General features: G+C 41.0%; 1 protein-coding gene across 4 annotated transcripts in view; it reads right to left on the bottom strand.

Annotated features, from left to right (window-relative positions):
• Window positions 1–1,319: 1,319 nt before the first annotated feature.
• The window catches only part of arhgap10 (Rho GTPase activating protein 10), a 57,699-nt gene continuing 44,193 nt past the window's right edge, over window positions 1,320–14,825 (bottom strand). For 2 of the 4 annotated variants that reach the window (XM_078262751.1, XM_078262744.1), the window contains exons 21-23: window positions 7,843–7,944; window positions 6,349–6,440; window positions 1,320–2,853 (exon numbers count right to left, since the gene is read on the bottom strand). In XM_078262751.1, coding sequence (XP_078118877.1) covers window positions 2,765–2,853; window positions 6,349–6,440; window positions 7,843–7,944 — 283 coding nt within the window. In that variant the 3' untranslated portion in view covers window positions 1,320–2,764. The remainder of the gene's footprint in view (window positions 2,854–6,348; window positions 6,441–7,842; window positions 7,945–14,825) is intronic. The other 2 variants (XM_078262759.1, XM_078262766.1) reach the window with 2 other exon arrangements.

Here is a 14,825-nt window from a genome sequence, read left to right as displayed (position 1 = left end):
AATGCATGAGACACAGAACACCACAGGTAACACAACCTCAAGTCATATTAAGGCAGCTCACAGGTGGACCCACCCAAATGACCATTGTTGTTCATTGGGCCATATTCCCAAATTTAGAAGGAAAGAGAAAAACTGAGTTCATGAACAGATTATTATTACACTGTCAGAAAAGACCAACTGAGGAATAGAAAAGGTAAAAGGAAAAAGAAGGAAGGCAAGTTGGAGAGGGGCAGAGTTTAATTCCTGAGACACAGACAGGTAGAAGAAAAAGGGAAAGGGAGGGCAGATAGAGCAACATGGCACGCTCTCGGACTGTCCAAAGCATAGTGAGAGGCAGACAAGGTGGATGTCTCTATGATTCAGCAGTATTCTGGCAGAGGGAAGATGATGATGTAGGGCCCCCGGGGTAGATGATGGCGGTGGGGCTGATAGCGGGGGAATATTTTTGCCCATCTCATTAGCTCTGCCTTATTTCATTATGTAATCATCGCTTCTGGGGTTGCTTTAGGGAACTGGTGGACATATGTGTCTCACTGAATGAAACCACAGCTACAACCTTTGGTATTTTCAAAGGGGACAGTGTGTGTGTGTGTGTTTATACTTCTAAATAGCATAGGAGCAGCACACTCACTAAGTGTGGTGGTGGACTGATGGTAATTACATAACTGAGGCCAAAGCACCGAGTCTTGAGGCCATTCGGTGTGTTAATTAATTACAGAGATGTAGTGTAAGAAATAACATGTGTGAAGCTGAGCTGATAATGGATCAGGGAGGTGGATTACTGTGTGTTTCCCTCTATTAAAGATCTATTTTTAAACCCCGTTTTGGAAAGTTATTTTGGAAGTAGCTTTAAGTCAGATGGACCAGTGCAGGTCGATATAAAGAGGAAGGCTAACATTACACTACATGGCTCACTGTAACAGTACTGGCTTCAGAATGGATCCTCATTCCACCAGTCACTTTATTCCTAGACTCTGTGGGAAACTGGGCCCTCTCGGTGACACAACAGATGAGTCATCACAAAATTAGACAGTGCTAGATTTCACATTTCAAATGGTAAATTTCTCCAAATATAAACTTGACACTTATTATAATTCTCATTCAGCAAACTGTGGTCATAACAATGGCTGCAGTGCTTTCCACAGAGTTAATATGTTTTATTTTGGTGAACAAATGTCTTACTGTTGAATGTTTGCTTAAAGTACTGTACATGAAATCCGTGCCTAAGATAATATTGTTTTGATTGCTAAATAAAATCTTTGATAAGACTTTATTCTGTTAAATTATCTATTCAACACATTTATGTTATGAGAAAAAAATAAGAACAAAAGGAAGCTTTATTTGTTTAACATGGATCAAGAGGATACCCAAAGGTATCAAAATGAAAAAAGGCCCTTTACAAACATCATAAATCAATGTCTTAAATTATTGCAATTGAAAAAGCCTGCTGAACCAAAGCTCTCAGAAAAATTAAAGTGTCTTCTTGAACAGCTGACGGATACATTGTGTATCTAAAACCAATCCATATGAAAACCTGTCCATCACTTAACGGAGGCTCAAACATACCTTGCAGTCATAAACTCTTTTTAATATTTAGGTTATATACACTAAACAGCTGTAAAACTTTAAAATACTGCATGTTATGGTCTTATAAGATGTGGATTTCTAATCACTTATACAGACGTTGAAGATAAAATAATGCAAAACTAAAATTTCAACTTTGTGGGAGTGTCTCATTTTTCTGCTCAGAGTAAACTGAGCGAAGTTTAAAAAAAAAACAGCAAAAAAAAAAAGCTTTGAAAACAAACAAAACAGATCATTTGACAAAAAACAACAACACTTGGTTTCAATCATTACTACCTATTTAAATGTACCTCTGCTGACTGTCTGATGCTAGTGTTGAACACGAGAGACTCATCAGTCATCAAAGAGGCGTTTCACTGTGTTTCTGTAAAGGAGTGCACCAAGAACAAAACAGTACAGAGTGTATTTATAATTCAAAAGTCATGCAATCAATCTGCCAATAAAATAAAATAAAATTACAATAGCGATATGCTTCATTTTGAATATCCAAATGCAACATTTTAAAAGTGAAAGCAGCCACACTCTAATTAATTTTCATACATACCCGTACATACATTTACACTGGCTGTTCTAAAGAATAAGGCACGGTTAAGAACAGTATGTCTAATCTTTTAAAAGCTGAAAACACACTGTGCATCATTGTCGAGAAGGTCTAAAGCTGCTGGATTCGGTGCAAAAGCAGTCTTTAACAAAAACGGATTACAGTGACTTGAGTGCTGACATTCTTCCTTACAGTTTCTGAGGATCACTGTTTGACTTGGGAGCTCATGGATACCATGTATAACTGGGGGAGAGAGTGAGACCTTTAACAGAGAGAATCGCCCCCTCTAGTGCTGCTACAAAGCTACCTGGATGTTTATAGGCTACAGCATCTTTGTATACAGCAGAACATTGTAAGTGCAAACCCATTTTGAGATTACAATGCTGAAATCCAAGTAGATAAGTCAATTCAAAGAAAGAAACATGCTTGCATATGGATCACAAACGTCTAGCCAAAAATGGATATACTTGTGTATCAAGAATGGTCCACCAGTAATAACATATTGTCACTTGCTTGAGAGAATTCAGAGATTTGGATAAACGAGGTTCTATGGTGAATGTCAGAGTTGATGCACATTCATGACTGCATATTTTTTCCTGGTGGATGTGATAACTTGTCCATAAATATTTCCATTTGGGGCTACAGCATCTCCACATAGTTTTCAGGGATGAGGCCTCTCTTTCCCTCCAGCTCGCCCTCCAGCCAGCCTGGCTCTCTCGACTGGGTCACTGCAGGAGAGGACACAGCGTCACCAGGGGGGAAAGCAGCACAGGGAGGGTGAGGGTGGGGGACAGACAGAGGACACAGAGCCTCTGGTGAGTATATATACACAGCATGTGCACATGTGTCAGAGCGAACAGAGTACAGGTCTGAAGAGGATACAGTAATTATGTGGTTACACTAAACTCCACTGTGACTCATTTTTATATCTACTGCAGATTTCGAGTCTGTTTTTTGGATCCCATTTTGCTAAAATGTCACCCTGAGCTTAACCTCAGCTGCAAAACGGAGCTTTTCACTGACAGATGTGTCAAGAGCACAGAGCATTTCTGTGGCACGCCTTCTCAAAATCCTCCCAGGATTCTTGATGTACATACTGAGTGAGCCAATTAAAAAGTTGGGAGTGCATTTGCAAGTCATCAATTGCATGGATAAATGGGCCAAATCAAGAAATAATAATAAATACATATTATTATAAATAATAATAAGTCTCAGCTGGCCTCAGGACGCAAAGAAATGTGTTTACCGACAGGGCTCTTGTGTGTCTATTGAACACAACTAGAGATGTTCCGATACCAGTATCGGTATCGGCTCCGATACTACCTAAAACGCTGGTATCGGGAAGTACTGGAGTTTATGCACCGATCTGATACCACATAATAAAGCCCTAAAGAAAAAATACGTTAAAGTAGTTTAGTTATGTTCTTTTTCTGTTATAACTGACTGTCAAACTGCATAATAAAAGAACGTTCTGTGGCATTCATGTTTCACAAAGAGTTTAACCTGAGCCAGACCGACAACAAAGATAGAAATCAATCACATCCATACAGGGATAGTAGCATACAGTTCTTAAAACATAATAAAATATATGACACACTGGTATCGTATCGGTACTCAGTATCGGCCGATACGCAAGTTCAGGTATCGGAATCGGTATCTGGAAGCAAAAAATGGTATCGGACCATCTCTAAACACAACATGAACAAGGAATTTTTAAAGTCCAATCTTTTGTAATCAAGTGTAATCAAAAGAGTTGACCCGCCACCAACATTCAACAAGGGCTACCACAAGGACACAACTCATTCTGTATTATTATTGTTTTCTGATGTTGTTAAAAGGTGTTTTTACATAAGCTTGTCCCCATTAAAATGAGAAACAACAGAAAAACAAAGACCCCCATTCCTATCTGAGTGAGTACATTAACAAACTGCTATGGGATTATTTTTACTGCTATTTTTAGGATATTTATCGCCAAATGTAGTTTTTTTTATAATCATTCATTAGTCAAATCATAATAAAGCCCATCCTTAGAACGAAGGATAAACCTCATCTACGCTCATTGCACTTTTTCTAATAAGCACAATTAAAAACCTTAGCATGGGTACTACTTTTTACGCTCGTACCTGTTTTTCTATACTTGTTTGTTTTTTACTTGTGTACACATTAAGGCTGCATTCGCAAAGCCTCAGGCGCTCCAGCGATTTTCCACAGGGTTGTACAACAGTGTGGGAGTGTCATTTAAATCGGCTAGTTGTGTAGCCTAGAAATCTAGACACACCCTAGCGGCACCAAATTTAATTTGCAGCCAGGGGGGTCCAGGCACTCTCCGTTGGCTTGTGAGCTGGAAAAACCAAACTCTGGTCAGGCCAATCACATCGTGTATAGAGTCGGTGGGCGGGCGTATGGCTGCTGCTGCTGGGAACAGCGGTCTTCTGGAAGACTTGGAGTTAAGCTTTTCTTTGAGAAAAGAACAAAGAACGGCACTGAAGTCATTCTTAAAAAAGGAAGATGTGTTCAGAGTTTTGCCGACCGGATACGGCAAAAGTTTAATCTATCAACTAGCTCCACTACCTTCTTCGTTGCTCTGCCTGGTTGTAGTGCTATCCTATTGCGTGCAGAGGGAATTTGAAAGACAACCGTTTATCCCGCCCCTCAGATTGAGCCCTGTCAATGGTGAGTTCCCAGACCCAACATCTTGATGTCGTCTGGCTTGTCAGGCTACCAGTTGTGTACTTTAACAGCACAAAGTAGCTCAAGTAGACTTTGCATTTCACAATTGATCAAATGAATGGGAGGACCGGCGTTTTCTCCTAAGAGCCTGATCTAGTCTGAATGCATTCTAACACTAAGTTTGTTCAGTGACTGAGTATGTCATGTATACATTGTTTTATGACACAATTAAACCGAACTAAACCAAACCAACAGTAATTGCACCTTTAAAAAAAATTTAAAAAGCAAGGCAAAATTGTCCTTTTAGTTTTAAGGGTGAGGAGACATGTAGATTTTTCTTGAGACAAACTGTAGTGGCTTGTAGTAAGTAAGTACTCAGACCATTTGTTAAGCACATAGCTCAGACTAAAAAAAATAAATAATCACAAATACATTTAGAAATAATCAGAGTCAGAATTACTTAATTCGCCAAATGTACACAGGAATTTGACTTGGTGAAGCAGCGCGGTAAAACAAAGAAGTTGAAAGGTTAAAAAAGTTAAAATGTTTAAGGAAAGTTGAATAGAAATATATATATGCAAAAAATATGCAAAATGTCAAGGGTTACTACTAAGATACTAGATACTATAGATGTTTAGTTAAGGAAAACCTCATAGTGTAACATTTATGCAAACTACACTTAAACACCCAAACTCTGTATCGAGCTAACTGGAGATTTAAGTCGAGATACAAAAGAAACACATACCATCATTCTGTAATACTTTAACTAAACAAAACAGTTAAGCTCCAAAATTAAATTTCTGAATAAGAGAATGGCCTCTAGAACATAATCTAATTTAGTTTTTGAAAATGTGATACTTCATTGACTTTGTGTTTATTATTATTCAGATGATAGGAGTTTGTTTTTTTATGAGTTGGAAATCCACTTTGTAATAAATACAATCCATTGTAGGCATTTATCTTGACATGAACTTGAAAGAAATATTGTTGGCTGTAATGTGCAGGCATCAAAATAGAAAATACTGTACATGAAAAATGATTAAGGTGAGGTTTCAGTCTTCCAATCCATATGTATTAATGTCAGTTGTTGACGTTTAGATCAAAACTTTAGATCATTATATATTTCAGGGCAAACGGTTTACTTATATCTGCAGGGAAATGTCAAAAAAGATGTGATCGCACCTTTTAAGAAGAAAGACAAAAAAAACAACCAATAAACGGCAATGCATTGTGGGATCTTATCAAAGACACCACCACGTTTCCCAGTAAAGACTATAGTTTACCCATAGTGTCTGTGTATCACATAAAAAGGCAAAAATAGGAACTACAAAATCCTCATTTCCTCTGAGAGTGATTAAAGCTCAGTCGAGCCTCTTCCAGACACACTGGAGAGCAAATATGTGTTGTCGCCCCCCCCGTTCCTTTCCCCTCCTTCTCCTCGTCTCATCTCTCTGTTCGATTGGGAAGATCAGATTGGGTGTTCGGTTTTCCTCTAAATCCAATATGCCAGGGCTGGTTCTGAGTGAGCGACTGGTGTAGGTGATAACACTTACCGGCGTTGAATATTGCGCCGACCTGGAAGGAGAGCTCAGAGTCGTGCTCAGCCTCACATGGGTACACTGCCTTGGCTTTCCTGCTGGTGACACTGAAAAATGAAGGCAATCAGTGAGCTGGCGGAGCTATGTGGAGGATTACCGCACAGTTCAATCTGGGCCCGGGGCCTGCTTGTTCATTCACTCACCAGCCTGAAACAGCAGAAATGGGCCAGGCTGGAACAGAGGCAAGAGAGGAGCTGGGCCCTATGTCTAGTCTAGACAGACCAGCGAGTGAGTCAAATCAGACTCACGTGTAACCCATGTGCGGGCACAAACACAATGAAAAAGAGCGCTGTCTGTAGCAGGTTTGTACAGCGGAAAAGGCAGGCACACCCAGCAGACACCCATCTATGGTGAGATAATGAAAACGTGGCAGGGGGACTCTAAAGTAGGTTTGCACACTAACAGAGGTAGAATAAAAATCTCTCTCCGCGGTGCTTCAGCTTTTATACATTTGTATTTGAAGCTGCATTTTAAATCAGTTTGATGTAAAAGAGCGCCTTCAAAGAAAACCATATTCATCGCTCTGAAAACGTTAGTAAAAAGGCATATTTATGCCATTGCGCTCCGGAAAACATAAAAAACGTTTCCACAGAAAGGTTGTTTTGCCCACCATAGCAAACCGTTATCTCGAATGCCAGTAAAATTACCATGTAGAAATTGTGCCTTCAACACACGATGCCCTGATAAATATTTCATATTCTTTCTGCAGAGCAGCAACAATGTAGGATGAGAGAGGAGAAAGAAGATACACAAACTATAAAAAAAAAAAAAAAAGTTTGTGGTCACAGAGTTGTCAATACAACAATGTTCAGCCGAGTTCTTGCATTCAGAATTGGAAGAATGCACTCTCGTGGAACCGCATTTGGAAAAAATGAGGATTTGCATTTCTATGAAAATAACATGAATGGATTGCCCACAGAATGACCGAGCGGTTTATAATTTCCTCAGTAACATCTGAAAAGCACGGAAAATGAATTCATCATTTAGCCTCAAGGAAGCAGAGCTATAGACCAGTGTAATGGGAAGACTGTATACACAGTCCCATCGGGTTCGCTCAGATACCTCTGTGCGTATCTGGGGTTTGACTGAAAGGGAAGAAGGTTGCTGCCCCTGCTGTAGCTGATACTTGTGTTGCATTAAGATCCCTCAAAGGTAAACCAAATTAAGGGCTGGTGAATATATGAGAAAGTCAGGGAAAATATCGATGTGCAAGGCTGCAAGTAGATGTTAGACGAGTGAGGGAGTTGGTGATTCTGTTGAGTGACCATGCAAGATAAGACGAGCAAGCGAGAGTGAAAGACTCCCAGAGTGTGACATTTAGTGAAGATGAGTGTGAAAATGACTAAACGAAACAGAGATAAAAACAGGAAAAACGTAGTCAACTGCATTTATAAAATCCAGTTGGCAGAACACAGGCAAATAGTCCAAAGAGCAGGAACCCTGTCTTACCTCTCCTCTGGCTTTTCTTTTTCAGAGGCAGCTGTGGTGGAAGCAGGTTGGCTCTCTCCTGAAGCTCCAGTATTGGAGCAGGAGGCTCCTGCTGTGGGGGCCCTGTAGATAAAAAAAAGCACACAGATCCTATGGTGTTATCTACTGTAGACCGTAGCGTAGCATTTTCCCCTTAAATGCCACTATGTCTTCTTTAGATAGACCTGTTGTTATGGAGACAAGGTGAGAATACATTTCTACACCGATCCAGAGCACTTGTGACGGTGGGGATTCAAAAGACAAAATGCAGTGGGTTGTAGCTTGGTCAGTGGTAGATTTGGACACCATCCACAACCATCATTTTAACTAGCTGCCTCCAGATGTTTTGCCACATCTGTGACATTGCACATCAGACTTAAAGAGCAAATAAATCATTGCAAACGTGGGTCAATTGAAGTCATAGGCATTGATAAAATAGAAATGATGCAGCACAGAAATGAGAGAATATGATTACTATGATATTTTTTAAATGTAATATATCACACAAAAAAGAATACACCTTCCATCGTATTCTATTCTACAGCAGCTACAAAAAGGGGAGGTCGCACTTTGATTTCCCATTGTGTGCAGGCTGTACATTTATCCCGATAGCAAGGACAACAGTGGTCCATATTAACCTGAAAGGTTATCAAGAAAAACTTTTTTTTTATTTGAAGGTCTGAAATTATTTAAACTCGTACAAATACATGTATTTAACCTTCTGTTTTGAAACTTCCTGTGCTCCATATCTCAAGCCAACTAGTAACAATATTGTAAGGGTGTTTTCACACATGAAAGTCCGAACCAAGGTCCGGACCACGGTTCATGTTTTTGTTACATTGTATACATTTGATCCGGTAAGTTTTGGTTTCACATTGCAGTTATGCAAGCGCACTAAAGATCTATACGTGACAAAACTATGTCCTGCCGTCATCACATATGTGAGCTGTATCTCCAGATACTTATAATTGATTGGTTTGTAGACGGGCATCCTCATCTTCTCGTATCCTCTCTCTGTGTCTGAGTTTTTTCAACTGACTGCTGCGGCTCTTTTTGTTTTGTTGTGATGTTGAGAAGCAAGACACGGGAACTTTCTTTCTGGAGAATTTATTCAGAGATAAAGTGAAACCTACTCTGTACATTTACTACCACTTAACAAATAAACTGCTGATGTATTCTCAGCTTTGATAGCCGACAGCTGTCTGCTCTGAACGCATTCACCGTCACTCACTCTCTCTCATGTAGCCTACACACTAAGCACCGAGCTATTCCTTAAAGGAGCTTCCCCAGTCTTGTAACACAAGGAGAGCCTGCCAGAGCTTCTTGTATTTGGTCCGAAAGTCCGAACCATCCAAAAAATGCTTTCACCCTATAAACGAACCATGGTCCAGTTTGGTCCGGCCCGATACCACCTCTTTTTATCGGACCAAAATTTGGTCTTTTGATCCGGACCGTGGTCCGGGGGAGGTTTCACACCTGTAATTTTCGTTCGGATCAAACTGAAAAGTCCGAAAGTCCGGACCAAGTGAGGTACAGTGCGGCAAAAAAGTATTTAGTCAGCCACCAATTGTGCAAGTTCTCCCACTTAAAAAGATGAGAGAAGCCTGTTTTCATCATAGGTACACTTCAACTATGAGAGACAAAATGAGAAAAAAAAAAATCCAGAAAATCACATTGTAGGATTTTTAATGAATTTATTTGCAAATTCCTCGGGAAAATAAGTATTTGGTCACCTACAAACAAGCAAGATTTCTAGCACTCACAGACCTGTAACTTCTTCTTTAAGAGGCTCCTCTGTCCTCCACTCGTTACCTGTATTAATGGCACCTGTTTGAACTTGTTATCAGTATAAAAGACACCTGTCCACAACCTCAAACAGTCACACTCCAAACTCCACTATGGCCAAGACCAAAGAGCTGTCAAAGGACAAACAAACAAAATTGTAGACCTGCACCAGGCTGGGAAGACTGAATCTGCAATAGGTAAGCAGCTTGGTGTGAAGAAATCAACTGTGGGAGGAATTATAAGAAAATGGAAGACATACAAGACCACTAATAATCTCCCTCGATCCGGGGCTCCACGCAAGATCTCACCCCGTGGGGTCAAAATGATCACAAGAACGGTGAGCAAAAATCCCAGAACCACACAGGGGGACCTAGTGAATTACCTGCAGAGAGCTGGGACCAAAGTAACAAAGGCTACCATCAGTAACACACTACGCCGCCAGGGACTCAAATCCTGCAGTAACAGACGTGTCCCCCTGCTTAAGCCAGTACATGTCCAGGCCCGTCTGGAGTTTGCTAGAGAGCATTTGGATGATCCAGAAGAGAATTGGGAGAATGCCATATGGTCAGATGAAACCAAAATAGAACTTTTTGGTAAAAACTCAACTCGTCGTGTTTGGAGGGGAAAGAATGCTGAGTTGCATCCAAAGAACACCATACCTACTGTGAAGCATGGGGGTAGAAACATCATGCTTTGGGGCTGTTTTTCTGCAAAGGGACCAGGACGACTGATCCATGTAAAGGAAAGAATGAATGGGGCCATGTATCGTGAGATTTTGAGTGAAAACCTCCTTCCATCAGCAAGGGCATTGAAGATGAAACGTGACTGGGTCTTTCAGCATGACAACGATCCCAAACACACCGCCCGGGCAACGAAGGAGTGACTTCGTAAGAAGCATTTCCTGGAGTGGCCTAGCCAGTCTCCAGATCTCAACCCCATAGAAAATCTTTGGAAGGAGTTGAAAGTCCGTTTTGCCCAGCGACAGCCCCAAAACATCACTGCTCTAGAGGAGATCTGCATGGAGGAATGGGCCAAAATACCAGCAACAGTGTGTGAAAACCTTGTGAAGACTTACAGAAAACGTTTGACCTCTGTCATTGCCAACAAAGGGTATATAACAAAGTATTGAGATGAACTTTTGTTATTGACCAAATACTTATTTTCCACCATAATTTGCAAATAAATTCATTAAAAATCCTACAATGTGATTTTCTGGATTTCTTTTTCTCATTTTGTCTCTCATAGTTGAAGTGTACCTATGATGAAAATTACAGGCCTCTCTCATCTTTTTAATTGGGAGAACTTGCATAATTGGTGGCTGACTAAATACTTTTTTGCCCCACTCTATGTGTGAAAACGCCCTAAGACTAACTGGCTCAACATGTCAACTTGTCAGATAGTGATGTGACACAAGTGCTGTCTTTTCCTGGTTTTAAAGTGGCCATATTATGCTCATTTTCAGGTTCATAATTGTAATTTGAGATTGTATCAGAATAGGTTTACATGGTTTAATCTTCAAAAAACACCATATTTTTGTTGTACTGCACACTGCTGCAGCTCCTCTTTTCACCCTGTGTCAGGTCTCTGTTTTAGCTACAGAGTGAGACCTCGCAACTTCTGTAACATCTTTGTTGTCAGTCGCACATGTGCTAGTGATAGTAGCTAGGTAAGGATTACATGAGCTAGCTAGCTGTTTCTCCAACTTCAGCCTGTACAAGGCAGGATTAGCCTTCCAACTGGCGCACTTCCAACTTTGCGTGGAATACCTGCAGAACAGGGACATGTAAGTAGTTGTATACAATTTAATTTTGTAGATTAGGGTGAATTTGTGTGTGTTGTAGCAGTGTTTTGCCATTGAGAACGAGCTAGCATGCTAACGGTTAGCCCCCTAGGCCCCTCGTCTCGGCTAGTGACGTAGAAAGCCGTGCAGATTTTGACCAGCTCACCCGGAGACTGAAGGCAGGACACATTCAGAAACCGTATCTCACTCAAAACAACATGGATGGTTTGTATGCGTCTGGAAGCATCAGAGACACAAAATAACACCCCAAATCCCAGAAAAAGTGATTTTTTTTCATAATATGGGCACTTTAAAGGTTGCATTACAGTAAAGTGATGTCATTTTCTGAACTTACCAGACTGTTCTAGCTGTTCTATTATTTGCCTTTACCTACTTAGTCATTATATCCACATAATTGATGATTATTTATCAAAACTCTCATTGTGTTAATATTTTGGGAAAGCACCAATAGTCAATCCTACAATATCAATGCAATATAAACTGATGTATTTGGTCAAAAATATTGTGATATTTGATTTTCTCCATATCGCCCAGCTCTAGTCTAAAGTACACAGGTCAGACAGACAAACAAAGAAACAAAGAAAATCTAAGTCCAAAATAATCTGAGTCGACAGTATTGGTAGGAAGACGATTCCGAATAAAGGGACGCAAACAGTCATGAATTAAACGTAATGTGGATTCTAGAGGAATAATCAAACGTGGTCCAGTTGTTTGCCTTTTTGTTTTAAGAACAGACAAAAGAACAACTGTAATACAGACCTGTGTGCAACCACCACTAAGAGTGACGTCAAAAGAATGATACAAAACCATTGATATAAAAATGACACTTGAAGTTGAAAATATAAAAAAAAAACGTCCTGAAGTATAAATGATAAGTGTCCTGGAGGCTTACAGTGTTCCACTTTATGTTGATTTTTCCTTTAATTTGTCACCATTTATGTACATTCACCTCCTACAGGAATGTACTGTATATAACTTCTGTATTTGTAAACTCAGACAATAACACTCCAACACTCTCACCATAAGCTACACCGTTTACAGTAGTAGCTGTGCTTTATACTGGCTAGTGTCAGGGTCAATGAGTCTATTGTCCACCTAAAGGATCGAGGTAGGGGTCTTGGTAAAGGCAGAGTGGAGCAGAGGCGAGCAGGAGTCTAAGCCAGGCATCCCTCTGTGTTCCATGCCTGCCCCAGGGCCAGTGCTAATACAGTGCATAATGAGCAAATTTCTCCTAGCTGCCGCTCCCATAGAGACGTTAATAAAGGCAATTAGAGGGAGCAGCTGGGGAGGGGCTGGAGGTTGAGAGGATGTTGTGAATAGTGGTTACGTTGGCACTGGTGGAAGAGAGAGAGAAGGGGGAAAATGGTAGGGGATCTTATGTGGACATAGGTGAGCACATGGTACTGGGCTATCGCTTCCTCTGCCTATTCCTCAGTGTGCTTGTTCATCCCCAGAAGTGGCTGTTCCATTCGGGCCTGGCCTGACTGTGGGTGATTTATAGCTCTGCAGCAGTGTGGGGCCACTGTGGTGCTCAGCTGCTCCACATCAGCATGGGGGGACATTGCGCTGCAGTGCAGCAAATCCACTCATTAACCTGGGCCCAGGCAAACCACTGTCTGCCTGGGTCACAGCCAAGAGAAGGGAGAGCAAAGGAGCACCAACGCTTCACCCACCTGCAGGTGAACCCACTCAGATACACACCAAACCCCTGAATACCATAAAATCTAATGCATTAAATCTAATGCATGCACACACATAGTTGAGAAAACTTAACATATCAAGCTGCTTATTTCAGTTGAAAGAGCATTATACAGATCTGTGAAGATCTTTAAAATAAACCGATAACTAAATTATTATAGAATGAACAGTTAGGGGAAATCAGTGAATGTCACATGGCTGCCCTAGAAACTTGTTAAATGTACCAGAGGTAAATGGATTCATCCCAAAATTGCTTTCACAATTATAGCTAAGCCAAACCGAGGGAAATCGTTTACCATTTCTCTTCAACAAAAATAGCATCAAGCTTTGAATTGCTCATCTGTTGTTTTCCCCCATCACAGGCCTAGCTAAGCTTCTTCTGTAAACATGATTAAATACAGTAAATGGGGGCTTGTGTGAAAATGCACTGTATGTGAGGCCCACATAAAAATCCCTCTCGAGATGTTAGTAATATTCATAAAAAGTGTGACAAGTTTAAGAATATTAGGTTCTGAGGATTTTTTATAGGCATATATATCATAATATGCAAGAGATTTGATATAATAAAAAAAGAAACAAAAAAGCATCATGCATCGAATTCCAAAGTGAAGTGCAACTAGAGATCTTTTGGTATTTTATTATTACAACCATCAGGGTTATCGCACATTATCCCACGTTGCCAGGTTAGTAGCAGGGAGAAATTCATCAACAGGAGTGAACTGCTGCTTCTCATTACTGCAGGAATTTCACCCTGAAGCATCCAGGCCTTGTTGATCCTGGCGTGGAGTTAACATGGGGATGAGCGGGGCTATCAACTGTCTTTCTATTAAAGGAAGCAGGGCAGCGGTGGGATTTAGTAGCGTTTCTAGTAGAAAGTGGGATCAAACCATCAGCCAAGCTGCAGGTCCATTCACCGCCAGTTTGGGTGGGCAGGAAATAAGCTCTGATCCACCATTTTATGATCCACAGCTGTCTGCCAGCAAGAGCAATGGATGGCTGGAGGTAGAGCAGGGGAGAGGAAGGAAAAGTGGCCAACAAATGTAACCTCATCGGGTAGGACTTGAGGCAACAGTACCACTGGGAGAAGCTGTGACTGAATTTAGGGAGAAGAGGAGAAATGAGGCAAGACATCGAAAATGACGGAGATGATAAATCATGCCACAGTCCACAAAGAGGCATTGCATGATATAGTGAGTCAGGATGCATTAGTGTATGACCAGGCAGATTTTGCTGCAGCTATACTGCAGAGAACCGACTAAAAAGTGCTGTTTTCCAGGTGCATTTTTGAGCACACCAGAATGCAGATAATACATTTCTGAGAGTGGCTGGAAGTAATCTAGCAGTTGCCTTCCCTACTGCTCTTTTTGGCTAGGACTGAAGCCGAATCCCTGGGTTCCAGGCCAGAGAGGTGCTGTGCTAACAGGTCTCTACCATCTCACATGCTAAGATTTATGAGTGAACAAAGCCAGGGCGACACCCTGTGACATATGGCGCAAGTCTTCATAAAGGGACAGGGGCTGCGGCTATAAGGGTAAACAAGATGAATATCTCCCCAATGTCAATACGATTTACACGGCCAACGCACGGCCACCTGTCTCCCAAACAAATAAGAGCTGAGATTTACGACCTCCTCCTGGTTGCTTCTTCCGTCCTCCAACATGATGCCACATATGTGGGAAAG

Source organism: Sander vitreus, chromosome 2, assembly GCF_031162955.1.
Source record: "Sander vitreus isolate 19-12246 chromosome 2, sanVit1, whole genome shotgun sequence".
In the NCBI taxonomy this organism is placed as follows: domain Eukaryota; kingdom Metazoa; phylum Chordata; class Actinopteri; order Perciformes; family Percidae; genus Sander; species Sander vitreus.
The sequence above is the reverse complement of the archived record's forward strand: the minus strand, read 5'-3'. Positions and strand labels throughout refer to the sequence as shown.